Source organism: Cupressus sempervirens, chromosome 1 (genome assembly GCF_028749045.1).
Source record: "Cupressus sempervirens isolate cs-2001-9-10 chromosome 1, ASM2874904v1, whole genome shotgun sequence".
Taxonomy (NCBI): Eukaryota; Viridiplantae; Streptophyta; class Pinopsida; order Cupressales; family Cupressaceae; genus Cupressus; species Cupressus sempervirens.
The window spans coordinates 218582827-218603583 of record NC_143118.1 but is presented as its reverse complement, the minus strand read 5'-3'; the positions used below and the strand labels follow the sequence as shown (position 1 = coordinate 218603583).

At 35.6% G+C, this 20757-nt stretch overlaps 1 protein-coding gene across 1 annotated transcript in view; it reads right to left on the bottom strand.

The window, feature by feature from the left end:
• Positions 1 to 17350, bottom strand: part of LOC149576930 (purple acid phosphatase 2-like) — a 57246-nt gene extending 39896 nt beyond the window's left edge. Inside the window, exons 1-4 of the mRNA XM_089820850.1 lie at positions 16464 to 17350; positions 16153 to 16353; positions 13787 to 13898; positions 3587 to 3810 (exon numbers count right to left, since the gene is read on the bottom strand). Coding sequence (XP_089676976.1) covers positions 3587 to 3810; positions 13787 to 13898; positions 16153 to 16353; positions 16464 to 16637 — 711 coding nt within the window. The 5' untranslated portion in view covers positions 16638 to 17350. The remainder of the gene's footprint in view (positions 1 to 3586; positions 3811 to 13786; positions 13899 to 16152; positions 16354 to 16463) is intronic.
• Positions 17351 to 20757: the final 3407 nt, after the last annotated feature.

Below are 20757 nucleotides of genomic sequence, written 5' to 3'. Positions count from 1 at the left end.
CGCCTGAAACATCCCTGATCTATCCTCAAAATGGAAAAATTTCCCCTACATTTTTGGATGATTTTGGCATTAAAAAGGAAATTTTAGAATTTTTTTGCCAAAATGGCAATTTGGGGGGCCCACAAGGTTTGAAATCATGTTCACATATGATAAGATTCAAATATAAGGAGATGCAACCAGAATTTCTCAAGCTACCATTGGATGATCCGATTTCATCAAAGGGAGATAATGTAATTTCCCCATTTCCAGGATCAATTTTAATAATAGAGTGAACATAAGGAATAAATAAATAAATAAATAATTATTATATTGATAAATACTAATAATATCTTATAAGAATAGAGTATCCAAATTCTTATTTAATAAATAGAATGATGATATTATTATCTTATATAATGTCTATTATATAATTATCTTTGAATTATTATTATAATAGAATAATATATTATAATTAAATAAGTATTATCAATAAATAAAATATATAATTGAATAGAGATGCTAATATAATAATCAAGAGATCACAAATAAATAAATCTTTATATGTTACAAAATCATGATATGCTCATATAATTACATATGATAACTAATAATAAATATTATAATAATCATTGTGACTCTACGAAGAGTCACAACCATTCTATCTCCATATATATATAGATATGGAAGTAATTGGAAGAGGGGAGAGGACAGTTTGTATCACATCAACATAGGAGAAAAATGATGATAGCGTAAGAGGAAATTTATCTTCCAGAGATTTTGATCAGCCAAGAAACTGCTGACTATGAATGGGGATGGGTCATAGACTATCGATAAAGAGGGACTATGAGGGAGACAATGACTATAGTTGTGGACGAAAGAAGACAGAGATATTCAGTTCTGGAAAAGAAACAATCAACAAACAAACCAGGCAGCATAAAAATACAGACTTACCTATAGCAATAGCAAGAGGATGATCATTCGCAGTCCAATCACGATGTCCATACAATAACATTTGACTCAGCTTAGAAGAGTGCAGAGAAGCCTTGCAAGTTCGTTCATAAATAGTCAGCGTGGACATGCATAAGGGAATCGAATCGGCAACTCCAGGTTGGAACGGCAGACTGAAATCTCAATCAGAGACTACTGAAATAGACTTTCCATATTGGGATCACTAATGACTAGAACAGTCAGAACTTATCTCTTCATTCCGTGTGTGGAACTCCAAGAGTTTTGGACTTCAGGCTAAATCAACAATTTGAGCAGATAGAAAACTCAAGCAGCACAAATACTAGCCAGTGTTAGAACCCATAAATTATCGAACAAGGACTTGAGATACAAACAAATATTCATCTGCCGCTGACTAAATATGGTGGGGAATGTAAAATACATATTTTCCAAGACATAGACCAATATATAACAAAGACATACCACCCATTCATATTAACTGCTGCCGCATGTGGCAAGAACATATATGCTAGTTATGAAGTTGACATTCACAATCATCATTGGGTAGTAACTGCATAAGTGGAGATATACAATTGCATTTGATTGGAAAGATAATTTTACAGACTGTAGTATAAGTCAGTAACAACGAGGTTAGCATCATTCCATGGTATTAACAATAAGAAGAGTATAGGAACCTCCACAACAGTCAACCATATAAGGAAAGGAGAGTACTATATAAATCATCTAGTAATGGTTTTACCATTCCAGAGCATAGGGTCTCTTGCTAAGTCAGTAGTATGTAACCTAAAGACTCTGCATTAGAGATATAAATATAATATTACACATTTATCAGTCCAGATCTAATAGCAAGAATATCATCCAATAGTGGCAATTATATTGCAATCATACTACAAGACACCTAATATATACACTTCATTATCAAAACAATATAACCAATGCCCATATCTTATTGAATACAATGGGTTATAAGTAATTATTCATAACAAGAGTATAGGATTCAAAAATAATTGTCTCAGATTTCTAAGTAACTCTAGCTGGGGACATTACAGATAATGACTCAAATAATTCTAAGCCTTTGGATATTGATAGCTAGAATGAGGTTTAGTTTCATATGTTGTGCCTATAGTCTGTTATATTTTGATGTTTTAGACTACTGGATTCATGTTTGAGACATTTTGATTTTAATTTTTATATTGATAAACTATGGTTTTGATGTTTAAAACGTAAGTCACGGGAATCGTTGAATTTCATCTATGAGATTCGGCTTTCAACGAATTTTTACTCTTTCCAAACTTCATCCGAATTTTATGATATTTAATATAATACTATTATTTAATATAATAGTATTTTATTAAACTGACCTTGAGTTATTTAGTTAAATTAATTAGCATTGTTTAGCTATTTTGATAATTTTGTGGATATATTACTAATATGTAAAAATACATAAATATATATAACCAAAAATAAATGTCGAATTTTTTTACCTAATTTTTTCCCTTGCAAAATTTCATTCAACTTTTATGATTGACGAACTTGAACTCAAATTCAAACCTTGTGGCTTAGTTTAAAACTATTATTATAATGCTGTTATACCGATTAGTACTGTTGCTATTATCATTTATGTTGTTATACTCTTGCTGTAGCTTGTGAATTGATGATTTATTTGCATATTGTCTTGTTTTTATTAATTATTGACATATATATATCTCTCTCTTTCCCTCTCTCTATCTGTAATGTCTTAATATATCTTGAAAAAAACACACACACATATCTTAAAAAAATGTATATTGTTGTCCCCTATTTTTGGCTCTTTAGGAAACATCCAAGAAACCCATCCCCGACCATCCCCCCATCCCCAAAACACAATGGAACATAGCTTAAAAATCATTAGTTACAAGATAACCTTGTTGAAGTAGATATTAGATAATTCTATTCAATTCCTCTTCCTATTTTGAGATTGAATCAGTGCCATGATCATGGATTATTTTTAGAATATTCTTAATCCATTCTTCACGTGCATGATCATGCCTTAGAGAAATAAAAGTTCTTGAATGTATGTTGAAGTACTCTGTTACTTAATCTGTAATCATTATTAGGTGTCAATCACGATGCTTGATTTGGCTCTGGCCATTGTCACATTTATGCCTTAAATTAGTTAATAGAAAGAAATTATCTTCTCGGACAAGATGTTAAATCCCACAACACAAAGCAAGGGCACTGAATTCTCTTATAAAGCATTAGAAGTGAAAGGGGAGGACTATGTCATCATCAAAGACATATACAGTTGTTGTAGCATTATGTAATAAACATAAATCATCTAGATAAGTATGATTCCAAAGAAAATCTTTATGATCATCTATGTAGACACCAAAGAGAGTTGATGATAGAGTTTTACCATATTTCACACAAATGAAAAAGAACACCAATTTTCTTTGTTAAACCATCAAAAAAGAGAAAGAGGACTATATCGCCAGCAAAATATAGCAGTCAAAGTCAAAGCATGATGTAATAAACAACCGCCATCCACATGAGTATTATACTTAAGAAAACATCAAATCTCAGATATCTAGGTAATTTTGAACTGAAATATCAGTCAATTCCAATCATGACGCCAATTCTTAATGGAGATGTGCCTACTTACGATTTCAGGAGCAAAATCAATCTCATGATTTCCTGCTGTCCATATCCAAGGTTGGTAAGCTGCACTTCTTTCAACAAATCGGCCCCAAGTGTCCCACCTTCTATTATCATGAAATGGATAGTTATCCGCATAAGAAAGATCTCCTACAAATAGAACTGTCTGTCCTTTTGTCTTTAAATAATGCTGAAGGGTCCTGTTTGAGTCAAATGTTTGACCAAGATCTCCTGCATATACAACAAGTCTTATAACAGCCAAACCAAAGAATAAAAATAAGATAGGTGTACTACCTTAACTCATGACTTAATTACGCTTTCCAGTTAGGAATTTCATCGTTATTAATTTTGATTTTTTATTTGCAAATAAGTTTCTATCTGATGCTAAGAAAACAGGAAAGTAAGTTATAAAGAAATTCTTTCTAACCTTGTTAACAAAACAAGATTTGTATTAAGACCACAAAGACAGCCAAAAAATTATAACAAAGCTTAAACTAAGGAATTGAGTCTATGAAGGATGATTACTATAATTCTTACTCAATCCAAAATTTTCAAATAATTTAAGAGAGATAATCAAAGAGAAGATTGGAATAATTTATAAATTACAACTAGTAATGATCTTTAAAGTTGAAAACTTTTGTTAGAAAAGTTTTGAGGAGTTCGTACTATTCTATCTACAAATAAGCATAGCTTCATAGAGTTCAATAATATAAGATAGTCCTTCCAAAGCCAGTGAGAATAGCACAATTAAAAATGAACATTGGTAAAAGAGAATATGTTCCTAAATTGTAGCATGTAACACAAACCAGTCCAACCATGGCATTACACTTCAATATGAGTACAATTAAAAAAATGGTTCCTACAGTTCAACTTTCATCAGGCAAAAGAAAATAAACCTGGATTTCAGGAATTCCCAATTTCTAAGGCATCATCCTTTTCCCTTCCTTGTCTAAACTATATGTTTTATGTTAATCAATTGTCCATAAACATAATTATATGGAAGGCACATTTTGAAGAGTCTATTGATATTTGTTTACTTATGAATGGAAAATACAATGAGACAGCTAAAAATATAACTTATGATATGTTTTCATGGTTGTGACTTAGTGGCAATCACATACTTGAACTTAGTATATGTTTTACATGCCAATAAATATTTTACTCTTGTCCTTTTTCAGGCACACAAAGCAAAGACCACCTCGATATAAGAACTAATTAACCAGTTATCTACAAAAGAGAATAGATACACAGAAATCTCAGATTTGAGAATGCTTTCATTATTGTGACAATAGAAGGTCCCCAAATACGATCTTGCCTTTTAATGAGTGGAAACTCACATTAACATTATACATGTCACATTGTTGTAGGTACAACAATTTTGTATCAACGGAAGAAGATCGCTAATATCCATAGATAACCCAAACCTAAGACACCATTAATATATATTTTCATCTTTCATTTAAAATTGTGCTTTGTTTATATGAACAATTATCCTTATTGAACCTGTAATGTCCCCGTCATAAAATAAATATATTTAATTAAAACTTTGTTTATGGGCCGATTGATTTAATATATCTCGGACCCATTTTTACTTTAATTGTTTCCGTAGGTAAGTATGGCCGCCAACTATCTTTGTACACCCTCAGAAGGTTTCCTAATGGGTATTTAAGCATGGCATGTAGGTAGTTGTAGGGAGGCAATTTGGATTATTTTCTCTGTATTGCAAATTCTTGTTGGAGTTCTCTATTGTTCGTCATTTCGGAAGTGAAAGACCTTCCCTATTTGGTTTATCTAGTTTCGATGGGATTTAATCCAAACCCTATTCCATTGCATGTAACATTTCACTCAGATTTGGCAAATCGGAGCATCATCTTTCAGCATATATTAATTGAAGGATTATTCATGTTCAAGTCTCTATTATTGTGTCTGGATTTCACCTAAATCTATTGTGTTTATGTATGAACAAGATTCCATTCACAACTGTGGTTTATCATTTTTGGCTCAGATACCTACCCGTGCAGCTTCTGAAACATTCCCTTTTGCTTCCTCATTTTTCCATATGGCCTTCATTTTGTCTTCCATACACCATCCATTCACACCTCCATACGGCCCTCTTACTGTACTACATTGGCACACTGTCTATGTACAGACACTGTACCATACAGCCTTCACCTCCGGTCTAGTGTATGACCATCAGATCCCCTCTCCGTACGACCATCAGGCCCCTTCCCGTACGACCACCCAACTCTGCTAGTCGTACACCCCTTCCTTGTCTACTGTACTATCCACTTGCTACTTGTACGGCCAGTCTATTTTCCATCCCGCACATCATACAACATCCACATCAAATAGGTACTATACAGCCTATGTAGGCCTTCCTGTCACATGTGGTATTCGGGCAATCTCCAGACACTCACATGCAAGAACCTATTACTAAGGGTTAGGGGGACATTGGAACATCATAGTGGTATTAGAGCTTTTCATTCTACCCGCCTGTGGAAGTGAATGCAAGTTTATACTCGAAGGAGAAGGTGAAATAACCTTATTGGTGGAATGGCAGATCATCAGGATCCTACAATAGAACTCATGAATCTTTTAAGAGAGCTAAACAGAAACCAAATGCAAATCAACGAAACCCAAAGGCTTATGTAGGAAACTCTACAAAGATTGGCCAAGGGAAAAACAACAGGAGAATAAAATGGGCATAGCGAAGATTTTGTTTCAGGAGGGACAACCTTTCAACCCTCTCACTCTCAACCCTCGATACCCATCTTCCTTCGAAGGATGGAAGCACCACGCAAAGAAAGAGAGCCCACTTTTTAGGAAATGCAAGAAAAACTTTAGGAAGATTGGAGGATCACGAATATGGAAGATGATATATCTTACAGAGACTGTTGATCTAAGAATGAGATATTTTGGTGGAGGAAATCGTGGTTATTTTAATGCTAATCTCAGCAGAAAGATCAAAAAGGTAAACTTATCACCATTTGATGGATCTAGAAACATCACTACACAAGCATGGGTTCTGAAGGCAGACACCTATTTCCAACTCAACTTGATGCCCAAAGCAGAACTAATCAAGTTTGCAACACTACATCTGGAAGGAGTGGTGCAAGAATGGCAGCACCAAGGATTGGTTACTCTTGGCCATACCCAAGTAACATCTTATGTTGAGTTTAGTGAGAGACTCATTGACCATTTCAATGGGAAGGATCCTGAGCTAAACTTCAAAGATCTAGCTTAGCTAAAGCAAACAAGTACAGTAGACAATTACATCACTGAGTTCCAAAGGTTGTTTGTATTAGTCACAGACATCTCTAGAAGACGTCAAATCGTGTTATTCATGGATGCGCTGAAAGAGCCTTTGAGAGGTTGGATCAAAGGGTTCAACCTGTACACACTCAACGAAGATATTAAGGTGTGTTACATGGCCGCATCCTCCTCCAAGACTCACGTAACTACACCAACACCATCCCCACAAGAAGACAAAGATAAGGAGCCATTTCAGAAAAAATCTCAATTTGATGAAGATTCCAGGCAAGAGCTTCAGAGGAAAAATCTTTGTTTCATGTGCAAAGAACCATGGGGGCCTGATCATCACTACCTTGGGAAGGGAAAGATTCATTACATTGAGGTGATGCCTAATGATGATAAAGGACAAATACCTATAGCGACTGATGAAGAAATTACCCAACAAGAGAGAATAAATGCCCTGATACAAAAAGGGGGTTCCATTGCTACCCTCACTACAATGACTGGAAGTGGTGTCTTCAGGTTTCGTGGCACACTTCACAAAAAATGAGTCCCATTCATGATTGATAGTGGTGCCACACTCAATTTCATCAATTCATCTTTGATTGCCAGTAAAGGCTTGAGCGCAGTTGAGCATGGAGGAACCTTGTTACCTTGCACTCATGTGATCCCATGACTACAAATTTCCATGGAAAACGATACCATGATAGATGATTTCTTTGTCATAGATTTGGTTGATACTGATATCATTTTAGGCATCCAATGGTTGGAAACTCTTGACTAGTACGCCCAAAGTTTCAAAAGGATGGACTTTTCATTTGAGACGGATGGCAAGAGGGTACTGCTAAGAGGAATGTCAAATAAAGGATCGAGAGAAGTCACAATCAAGAAGATGGAGGCCATTTTCAAACATGATTTGATCCCAGACACTGCAAGTAAAAACAAGATAGTCAACACCTTACCCCATTCCTTGGATAATTGGCAAGCCCATTTATTGGTCGAGTACTCCAAGAACACTTTTGCATGTGAGTTGATGGATGGCTATGTACACGATGAAAGATACAAAGTTATTGATGACATCATTTACTTCGGCAGGAAGATCTACTTAGTACCTGACTCAAAACTGAAGAGGTTGATTACGAAAGTTTTTCTAGACCCAGATTTGCATTTGCTTGAGGACAAGCAAATTTTGCGATGGGAGGACTATAATGTCCCTATCATAAAATAAATATATTTAATTAAAACTTTTTTAATGGGCAGATTAATTTAATATATCTTGGACCCATTTTTAATTTAATTGTTTCCGTAGGTAAGTATGGCCATCAGCTATCTTTGCACACCCTCGGAAGGTTTCCTATTGGGTATTTAAGCATGGCATGTAGGTAGTTGTAGGGAGGCAATTTGGATTATTTTCTCTGTACTGCGAATTCCTGTTGGAGTTCTCTGTTGTTTGCCATTTTGGTAGTGAAAGACCTTCCCTATTTGGTTTATCCGGTCTTGGTGGGATTTAACCCTCACCCTATTCCATTGCTTGTAACACTTCACTCCGATCTAGCAAATCAGAGCATCATCTTTCGGCATATATTAATTGAAGGACTATTCGTGTTCAAGTCTCTATTATTGTGTCTGGATGTCACCTAAGGCTATTGTGTTTATGTATGAACAAGATTGCATTCATAGTTGTGGTTTATCATTCCTGGCTCAGACACCTAATTGTGTGGCTTCTGAAACATTCCCATACTACTTCCTCAATTTTTTGTACGGCCTTCATTGTGTCTTCCATACACCATCCATTCACACCTCCATATGGCCCTCTTACCGTACTACATTGGCACAATGTCTATGTACGGACACCATACCATACAACCTTCACCTCCAGTCTACCATACGGCCAACAGGCCTCTCCGTACAGCCATCAGATCCCCTCTCCGTATGGCCATCAAGCCCCCCCTCTCCGTACAGCCATCAGGCCCCCTCTCGTATGGCCATCCAACTCTGCCAGCCATACACCCCTTCCTTGTCTATTGTACTATCCACTTGCCACCCGTATGGCTAGTCTATTTTCCATCCCACACACTGTACGACATCCACATCAAACAGGTACCGTACGACCTATCTAGGCCTTCCTGTCACATGTGGTATTCGAGCAGTCTCCAGACACCCACATGCACGAACCTATTACTAAGGGTTAGGGGGACATTGGAACATCACAAAACCTTTAAACAGGAAAAACTTCAAGAACAAATGTTTAGAGGAATTATATTTCTCTGAAAAAACATGAACCATATGTACTGACTCAACTCGTATTACAATTTTAAACCAATGGCAATGAACTCCATTCTTGTATTTAATGATAATAAATCAATGCATTATGATGCTAAATTCACTTGTAGAACTCCATAGATCCGGTGAAAATTTACAGTTTCTCAAGTATTCTATAAACTAGCAAAAATAACTCATGGTAAACTATAAGATATGTATAATTCAAATATTTTTTCTTCATTTTCTTTTTCATCATTAAAAATTACAACCATGCCAAACAGTTTTTTTTTTTAGAATGTTATGTCCACAATAACATTTCAAACACCAAAAGTTCCAAACCTTTATTTAGTGCACCCTAAACCTAAAGTATCTAATTATTTTGAGGTAACCTTTAAATTCATTTTTTAATAAAGTTCATAGAGCCAAACTACTGTAATTTGTGGTATGTGCTTTGTTAAATATTGAAAAATAATAAGCTTTGTTGTATTAGAATATGCTATTAGGTTTTAACAATGATATAGGAATTGGAAATTTAATTTATGGTTACTTTATTAGCATAGAATCTATGAGCAAAGTAAGGTTATTTGCCTTTTGGTTTGCATGATCTGTGATACAAAATAGTAGGTTTAAAGTGTTTGCATATTACAATTTAGAAGAGTTTAGTTTTTTTGGTCTTTAGACCGTTCATTAGAAACTGAACAGTTTGTTGGTTTTGAACTGTTATTGTTTTGCCTATATAAAGGCATTTTGTCTGGATTAATAAATATCAAATCAAGTATTCTCTCTTTGCATTAACACAAAGCATGATATGCTCTTTGGAATAATCATGCCACTAGTTAAAAAGTTTTGTCGTAATTCCAAAATATATCCATGCATTTTATAGTTAGTTGGATCGTAGGTCTTCCATTAAATTATAAGAAAAATTAGAGCAATGTGCCCTACCAGCTATTTCTAACATTTTGGTGCAAAGATAAGAAAAGATAGATAAGATAAGATAAATTTATTAATGTCCAGCAAGAAACTACCAAAAGGGTCTAGGGGACCAAAACTGTACAACAAAAGAAACAATGTACAACAGGATCACCAAACGGTGTTCGGGAAAGAGAAAGCAAGAAAGAAAAAGGAGAAAAGAAATCGGTGCTAAGGGAAGGACTAGGGATCATTCCTTGGCTGAAAGATATCCAATATTGAAGGATACGATTTAGGGCGAGTAATAGCCTTGAATCATATATTTGCAGGAGGAGTGTCATAGATGAGTGAAACTATTGTGGGATCTAACAAATCTGGAGTGACCTAGGTAGAGATACTAGTACTGGACGATTGCTTCACCCCCCACACTGGAGACGAGAACGAGAAGAAGGTGGTGATCAATTGATCAAAGGCCTGTCTTTGGGGGAGCAGAAGGTGCAAAGTATGGTTGCGGAGCTAAATAGTCTCACAGAGGTAAAGCGTTGGGCACCTCCGATCCATATATCCAAAGAACACAAATAGGGATCTGCACTCCCTGAATAAGAAATGAAATCTCCCTCTAACCTCATAGTAGACGGAGCAACGAAAGATGAACTGGGCCTAAGGCTCGATCTCAACCAAAGTACACAGTCGACAGATCTGGTCCTCTCTGTCTATGTGGTGATATGTTTGGATCCAAGCTGATGGGAGCCAACTCTGAAGGACCCCTGAGAGATGTGCATGGTGTGACACCAATGCTGAGACAAGTAACCAGGTTGCATAATAATCCCATCTCGAATGTCTAGAAAGTGCTCAACATAAAAAGCCATCCTTGAGCGTAACCACTAGGTCGTGGTGATGTACTATCTATATATATCAAGTCTAATAGTTTCATTCAACTCCTGTCATTACTGGAGAAGGTGAGTGGAGCATCCAGTGAGAACTGGAAGGGAGGTAGACGGTCAATGTCGATCCCAATTGAACCTAACAGGGAAGTGGCCTGAGAAAACCAACAACGGACTCTGGAGGTAGGGTTTGAGTCTACAACCGCAACAAAGGAACAGTAGACCAAGTAAGAATAACTTTGTTGGCCTTCCACAAAGTCCATATGGATTCAAAGTGAGGCAAATCTGAAAATGCACTTCATAGTCAATAATGATTATCAATTTCAAGCTCTATACTTCTAGTCAATAATGATTATCAATTCCAAGCTCTTTACTTATTTTGATAAAATTATATAATGTAATTTGATTGCTATTTACATAGGATGCAAACCAGCTAAGATAAACATTCACTTGTGGTGGTTGTCCAAGCTATATTTTGTCCTAACTAGCCATTCAACTAATTTTTCCTTAATGCTCAAACATGATCAAAACAATCTTGCCAAATAAAATAAAAGATCTACAAATATTCCTCTTGCACTCTTTTTGTAATTTCTTAAAATTTACGCCTCCGTGGGTGGGCCACTTATGTATCATGTTCCCCTTCAACCTAGGACACAAATCCGCAACATCTACCCATGTATGCCATAAGTTAACCTGAGCATTAGCCGAAAATCCACGTATGTGAGCCTTGGTGACCAAAAACATGTCCACTCCATAGAGACATTCATCTAGCGTGCTTGTGTCCATGTATCTGCAGACATGCAAAGAGCTATTTGAGCATTATAGTCTTGTCACCTTGCAACTTGTAACAGCCAAATGATGGCTTCCTACACGGAGTCTATCCGAGTTTGGTAGAAACCCTCCTTGGACATCATTTTTCTCTCTACACAATCTTCACAAGCTCTCTAATCTTTGAATCTCTCTCACTAATCATTCATTTTTTCTCTCTAGTTTTCATAGTCACTTTCTCCACTGCTCCTTTTCAAGTTCTCTATTGAGTTGTTCAAGCTTTTTCACTCACTTTGAAACTTCAAGTCCACACTCTTTGCATTCATTAGCAATCTTGTTCTCCATAAACTCATTTTTATTATAGGTTCACTCTCATTGTTACAAGCTAAAGCTCTCTACTTGGCTTCATGCTTTGTATCCACTCTCCTTGGCATTTGGGGAGTCTCTCTTTGTCTCTTTGCATATTTTAGTGTCTCTTGAGCATATCATAGTGTCTTACCTTATTCCTCTTTACATTAAAGTATCAACATTTAATGTCTTCATCATTTTAATTCAATTATCTATCACTAGTTATCGTATCCATTATCTCTTTGGTCATCTGTGGAGGTGGAAACACCAAAATGGGGGTTTGACTGAGGCAAGCCTCTCATGTGGCCCTAACAATTTTCCTTTCTTGTTTCTGTGCAGGTTGTAGCTTTCTCGTGGTCTCTTGGTTGTTCGTGAGGATCACATTATCAACTACTAATCAGCTATATTTTCTTCTTGTTCTTCTCATTAGTTTCACCTTTTCATAAAATTATAATTATAAATATTTATAATTTCGTATTTCATCATTTATATATTGTCTTAGTAGCTTTATATTATTCTGTTAGTTGTTATTTACATTTTAGTTGTTTTAGCATTTTGGGCTTAGTCCCTTCATTTTCTGATCTGAATTCGTGACCTTAAAATTATGTCCGTACGGGATGCCAGTGCCCCCTGCTAATGCCCTCCAAACACATTGTAGTCCTTTGGACTCGCACATCCGCCTATGGAAAGGAGCTAACTAGTTTGAGGTGAAACTATATATTTATGATAGCCATATATTTATTTTGTCTTTAGCATATGGAGATGGACATGCAACTTATTTGACATGCCTATCATAAAGATCTGAAGGAGACAACATTGCCTGTAGATACACTCAAGATAGCACCTTACTACCTTTCTCTGTTATACAAACCAAATGTATTTTCCCCTTTATCCTTTGGAAAATGTTAATTCTGGATATCAAAGTTCAAACGTGAATGATACCTCCAAGACAACCACATTGGTCCTTCCTTTTTTGACCAGATTTCAGCCATTGGGGGTGCCAAGCATTTATTGGTTAACAATATTTAGTAGCACAGACAGTGACAGATTTGTGAGACAAATTCTCCCTTCACAAGCAGCCACTAAGGCAGCACATGCTTTTCTCTCTCTTAGGATAGAAGTTCAGCTACCTAGTTCTCAACTCTCAAGGATTGTTGGCCATGGGCCAAGGCTTTTTGAGGACCTCATCAGTCTCTGTATTGGTTCTTTGACAGGATAAACAATGATACTCCTCACTTTAATGTATATAAGAACTTTATCTCAATCAGCCCTTTCCTTCTGGCTCGAAGAAAGGTTTTCCTTTGCCAAGGTTCCTCCTCTCATGCTATAGCTTTTAACTAGAGATTTTTGTACATATAAATTTGTATTGGATCTTCCCAACTCTCTGACTTGGCTGAAAGAAGAATCAACAAACATGGTTCCTAATCATAACTAAGCTCCATATACGTACAAGACCAAACATTTACACAGTTGTTTTTAAGAAAATTTTATCTACAAGAAATTTTTGTGCTTAAAATTTTAATTTTATGTTGGATACTACATTCTGTCAGCACTTTGTAAGTTTGTTTAGTCTTTGCTGGCCAAGTTTATTATCACTGCATCTTTGTACTAATGTAGTAAGCTCTTATTGTAAATTTAAAACCCAGGGCTACTGTGCTCATTCTTAATTACATGGAATGCACTTTGAGTTGCAAAACTCTCATGAATTGAAAATAATTGAAATAAAATGAACAAAACTCATAATTCATGGCAGCATGTGGTAATAGATATTTTAGTAGACATACCAATGACACCAAATGTATACGGTATGTCCAGACCAATTCTTGGGGGGGTTAAGAATGAAAACTCCCGTGTTGTGTTTCCCAATCCAATCTTGTAAAAATATTTGGTATCATACTGCAATCACATTAGAAAAAGAATTATCAAGACTACAAATAAGAGCTTGTATTCTATGATCAAAATAGTTATCCCAGAGAGCAAATGTGAAACATTAGAGCACAAGCTGAAATTTGACAGAAATAATCTAACCCTACTCCCAAAAACTGCCACTTATTGTATATAATGCTATTTAATAATTTTATGAGTGGATAACTAAATACAAGAATAATTAATTGATATAATTTTTTTGTTTTGTGCATTCCCATTTTTTTTCTATGTAATATTTTGAGATCTCGAGGACAGGTTGGTGGAATTACATCCTATTGTGTTTTTACATAGGCTAAAAAACAAGGTCCCATCAGGCTGCTTCACTGATTTTACTTGGCAGCCAGTATTCAAACTTATTAGTAGTTTTAACTGGAGTTAATGGTCTTATGATTTTTTATTTTTCTGTTTAAGAAGCTGTAAATTTATTTTCATTTTTATTATATAAATATTTTTAAAAAATTTACATAATGTTTTTATAAGAAAGTAGGAAAGGAAATATGTGTAGACATGCGACAAATTTCACATTAACCAGTGGTTGCCTAATTTTGACCCCTATTCATCAACTACTTGGTTCAAATCCTTAAACTGTAGCAGCTCCACTGTTGTAGGAAAAGATTTCAAATCAAGCATCAAACTTAGTTAAGAACCAGTAAGTGAACACTGTGGGAATGAATTGGGATTAGCAGTACCTTAAAATGGTTTTAGGATTTGATGTCAGGTTGCCAAAACTATATCAAACCAGGCAGGAAATACTTCAATTTTATAAGGTACAAGTGATCCCATGAATGTTCCACTAGCAGATTAGAGGAATTTTTAGAATCCTCAGAAGAAAAATAGGAGCTGCTATCATTTAGCAAGGATAGTTTTAGCTTCAAGATCATTAAATTAGGAAACCATTACATTTTTATGCATGGCCATAGACTGAACCTTTTCTCCATATTTAAAAAAAAAATCTCTAACTAGATTCATCTCTAAATATTTCTCCATATTTTATATGCCAGATGAAAAAAAAACAGCAATAAAGATTAAATCTGCTTCCATATTTTTTAAGCAGCCAATGCATACGTAATTTAATAAGCTTCCCCCACTTTGAACCACACAACATATGAATTGGGATCAGAAGCTACTTTTAAGTTCCAAAAATGAAAAGATGCATGCATTTCTCAACCTTAATATTTTTCTTTTACACTAACACTAATGTGGTATGTACCTTCCATGCCCTTCGTTGTACCATCTGACTTAACATGATTATAGCCTTCCAAACAAAATTCTGTTGCTACTGATTAGACCAACAAGAAGTTTGAAATTCCAGTGCTCTTGTTTGAATTTCTGGGTACCATCATTACAAGTTACTTAATGTCCACCCATGTAAATGTCTCATTCTACAGACAATATAATAAAAGAGGCGTATCACATTCAGTTAATGCCTATATCAACGTATCCTGCAGTATAGTGTAGGAAACTAAAAATGCGGACTTAATGAGCCTGTATGATTCCTGTGACTTCAATTACTACGTGCCTAAAGCTAATGCAAAGCTAGTGCTTCAAAAGGTTGGACTGGAATATTTCCTAGTTTTAATGGCACAATAAGTGGTCTAGACCCTAGGGTTTATTTTATCACCAATTTTTACTCAATATATGAACAAATAATCCTAGGGTGGAATGCCATTACAAACATTACAAACATGCACTTATACATAAAAGAATCAGACAAAACCTGAAATATTTGTTTGAAGTTTGAACAATTACAAAAACAATTAAAATGCTAATCAAGTGGATAACACACTTTCACTGTACCTAGAGACCCCACTCCCATCTCCTCCCCAATCAAGAAAACAATGCTTTATCTTGTTTTTGTTAGAGTGGGGTTGCCGTTGCACCAACAGACCGATCTGTTAGTGTTCAATACAACCACTCAACTTGCAGTACACATGAGGCGATTAAGCCCTTGTCACGAATCCCAGGGGGAGCACTAAACATTTTGCCAACAAATCTCCCCCCTCAACATTACCCAGGGATCTAGGACCCATGACCAAGCCTTGATACCACTTGTTAGAGTGGGGTTGTCATTGCACCAAAAGACCAATCCGTTAGTGCCCCATACAACCACTCAACTTATAGTACATAAAGGGTGATTAAGCCCTTGTCACAACTCCCGAGGAGAGCTCTTAACATTTTGCGAAAAGTTCTAATATGACAAGTAAGAAAATAAACCACCACCTACCTTTAATCTCTTCACTGTGCAATGATGAATGTAACCTGATGTATAATTATAATAGTTGTAAGTTGTTACAATCCCTTCTGCTGAGTATTTGTATTTGGATTGCTCGGTACCATAAAGAACAGTATTAGACCCAGGCTCAGAGGGTGTAACCCATGATACAAGTACACCCCTTCCCTCATGGTCTCCTTGAGTTATATGCACCTGAAGTCCCACAACAGATAAATTACAGATAATCAGATGAATGCAGTAGGCGAATCACCTCATTACAGTCCAAAAAAAACAACCAGTCAAAAGAGGGGAATTTGAATTACCTGTTGAGGAGCATTGTAACCTTCTGGAATCCTGAAAACATCACTGTCCATGGGCATATCCAGAGATGCTTCAGTTTTCCTCACATACTTGCTAGTTATTCCACCAAAACATGGCACACCACTGAATAGCATCAAAACCAACACAAACAAAAGGTGATTCAATTGTGCTTCCATTTTGCAATGAAAGCCACGGTATTCAACTTCTTCAATCTATATCCTCCTCTGGGTACAAGTAAAAGTTATTCATCTCTATAAATATGCTCTGCACATTGAAGATACACCACCGAAAGAGGGGTATAGTTGAGAATAGTCCCAATCCGCTGATTGCATTCGATTTTTCTGCTGCGTACCATTGAAAAATTAATGGGTTTCAAACTCGAGATTTTTAAGTTGCGTTTATTGACCACCCTTTAAGGCCGATTTAGATCTCATTATAGAATGGTCTTCTAAATTTGCAACTGTAATTAGGTGGCATGTTCTTTATTCGTTCCACATTAGATAAGTCAATTGTACAATTTAGTACGAGTGTAGAATATCCAATCATAGGAACCAGGATAATTATATATAATACCCATCTTGAGATCACCAGGTGACCCAATAAAATCAATCACACAAGCCAAAAAAATCACTTTCCAGGTGAGGTCTACGAGAATTAAGTAAACAATGGTTTCTGAAAAATGAATGAAAAAATATATAAATTTGTAGTTTTCAGTACATTAACTTATGTTGGTTACATCGATTGAGATTTATAACATACGAGATAAAAATGCATCATAACAAAAAGGCCGAATCTTGTTGCCATCGTTAGAAAATGACAGATGGTAAAAGTTTATGGCAAGGCCTAATGCATGTCTATCTTATAAAACTCTTGGCGTAGGAATTTAAGATGGTCTCCAGTTATAGTGATACCACTCTCAGTTATTAAGTGTAAGATGGCATCATCAAATCATTGCATTTTCGTTTCAACCAGTAAAGCGATTATACGTCAGAGAAAGTATGGTACTTAACTATTATGGTTGATTTTGTGTTGTTTTGACTCTTTGTGATTGGCGCATTCTGTATACTTTTTGTAAGGATGATTGATGAATGAATGAAAGAAAGATTTTTGATGACGTCTATAAGATCATAAGCTTAAGGGACTTTACTCATGTGGACACATGAGATTTTATTTAAAACTAGCACTTGCACCTTTGAGAAGTGCAAGGGTTAAGCCAATAGTAAAATATATATCAAATGATCAATATTATTATTTTTTTTTTATCAACACTAATCTAGGCTTGTATATGTGTATATATATCTATTTGTATCTCTATTTCTATTAACATGAATACATTTATTGAAGAATTCACTATGACCTAGTATTTTATAGAGCCTTATAAAATAAGTGTAAATGTTACTCTTAGAAAATAAAGAATAATTATCCATTATTATACTATCACAAATATGAATATATTAAAAAATAAATCTTTTAACTTGCAAACTTAATTATGTGTAATCTTATATTACCTACTTTGACTTCTTCTCCCTATTTTTATCCCTCTCCTCCTCCTCCTCCTCCTCTTCCTCATCCTTTTCTTCATGGTGGTTTCCTTCTCTATGTTGTATCCACCTCCTCCTCCTTCTCCTCCTACTTTTCTCCTTTGTCTTCTTCCTCTCCTACTGCTTATTTTTCACCTGCTTCTTTTTAAAATGGTTGATATTCATGCTAGGTCTTAAATATTTATTACATAACTCTTATTGATGTCAAGAATTATTTGTTGGCATTAATGTTAGCTTTAACACATTTATTGTGCAACTCTAATTAATGTCCTAACATGTAGTTATAATTAAGAATAACTTAAAATTTTCTATTATCTAACTTCACAAGAACTTTAATACTTGTTTAATAGAACTATGACTCTTCCTTGAATTATATCCACATTCCTTATCCATTTACATTGAATTGAAATCCCAATATAAATATAATTCAACCTAATCTGAAACCTAATTTTTATCTAATTAAATTCAATTTATATGTGTACACACTTCTTTCATTTTAGATATTAGAGGATATAATTCATTGTCCAACTCCAATGTATATTTAAGCTTGAATCATAACCCTTTTCTAATACTTGATTTTGGTAGAACCCTAATCCTTATTGAATTATATATGTAATGTCCCCAATATTATTAAGTATTAATATTTTGTTATGTTGTTGAGAATCAATGTTTTTTAAATCTCTCGAACCAACTCTTAATTTTTTATTAGTACTTGTCGACTTATTGCTATTTTGTCATCCTTTGGGAAGTTTCCTTGAAGCCCTTTATAAGGCCTTCTTGTAGGTTGTTTTAGGCATGCAATTTGGATTATTTTCTCTATACTACTAATTCCTATTGGAGATCCTTTGTTATTCGCCATTTCAAAGGTGAAAGATCTTCCCTACTTGGCTTATTCGGTTTTGGTGGGATTCAACCCTCACCCTATTCCATTGCATGTAATACTTCACTCAAATTTGGCAAGTCGAAACACCATCTTTTGGCAGTTATTAATTGAAGGTTGTTTGTCTTCACATCTCTATTATTGTTTGGATTCACTTCACAAATTCAGATCTACAAGTTTTGGTTACAGGGCTTTTTTCTTTACCTCCTATCCACACACCATCTGACACCGTGGCTTAGCACAAATCTTCATACATAGGCACATTCACCATCCCCTACGGCCAACTCCTTCCCTTCACTATACGTCAGTCTCTCTACTCACTCCCAGCAACTGTACATCTCTCTCTAGCCTCTGTACTATCGTATGACACTATATTGTACGTCCAGAGTCACACCCATCCATTGTACGGTTCACACTCCTTGGCACCCACTATATGACCATCACTTGTTGCAGTATATATGGCATCTAGAACTCAACGTATGGACTTCCCCATAGATCGTATGACCTCTACCACTTCCATCCCACCTTGGTGAGACCTTAGAAGTTAGCGAGAGCCTCTGAATTTTGGCACAAGGAAGGTCAAATGAAGGACACAATGAGCATGGTGACAATTCTGTCAATGAAAGGCTTCACACAGAGTGATCCCACACATGACCAATGATGCTGACATTTCTTCGATGATTGGAACAACCTAGTGAATAAGAGACTACTTTCCTTGAAATGCAAGATCAATTCTATCAAAGACTGGTTTGATGTCGGATTTGGTGTAGAATTGTCCTTCAAGGATTATGTGAATTTTTGGATGAGATATTCTAGGAGGTAGGGAAATTACAATGATGACATTAGATGCAATATTGGAAAGATAAACTTATTAGGCTTTGATGGATCTAGGTATACATCAGCATGAGCATGGGTTCAAAAGGCTAATACATACTTCCAGCTCAACCCCATACCTAAAGAAGAGGCATTCAAGTATGTAGCATGTCACTTGGATAGAATCGCCCATGAATGGTGGCACCATGGGATGGTCAGCCTCAATCATGATAGAATCATTTCATATGCAAAGTTCATGTAGAGACTAATTGACTGCTTTGATGGAAGGGATCCAGAGATTAACTTCAAGGAGTTGGCACAACTAAAGCAATTTGGATCAGTAGAGAGTTACATTGCAGAATTTCAAAGGCTATCAATACTAATGATAGACATTTTAGAGAGAAGACTTATTGTTTTATTCATGAATGGGTTGACTGAACCCTTAAAGGATTGGGTGAAGGGTTTTAACCCTGACACACTTGTGGCAACATCAAGAAGGCATGAGACATGGCAACATCTACTTCTTCTTCTAAAATTTATTCACATGCCAGGTCATCCATCGTTCCGAAGGAGAAAGACAACAAGCCCCCTCCAAAGAAGTAGACAATAGATGAAGCTATGAGACAAGAGTTGAGGAGAATGAAGCTATGTTTTAATTGTAAGGATTCATGGGAACTAGGCCATTGATGCTTAGGGAAGGAGAAGATCCATTACATAGAGGTGATGTCAGACAGTGAAGAGGATGAGGAATCATGAGTCAAAGAAGATGATCAACAAATTGCAAAAGAGTGAAACATAAATTATGCAAAGAGGATTGTTGCACTAGTACATCAAGGAGGAACCATTGCTCTTGTGAGCACTCCAAGGTGTACTATTTTTTTGGGTATGAGGAACTCTCCAAGGACAATGGATAGTCATGTTGGATAGTGGGGCCACACTTAATTTCATTAATTCATCACTTGTGAAATGAAGAGGTTTAACTACAGAGACACATGTGAGATTCCAAGTCAAGGTAGCCAGAGGAAACCTCCTATCATATACCCATTTGGTCCCACAACTTAG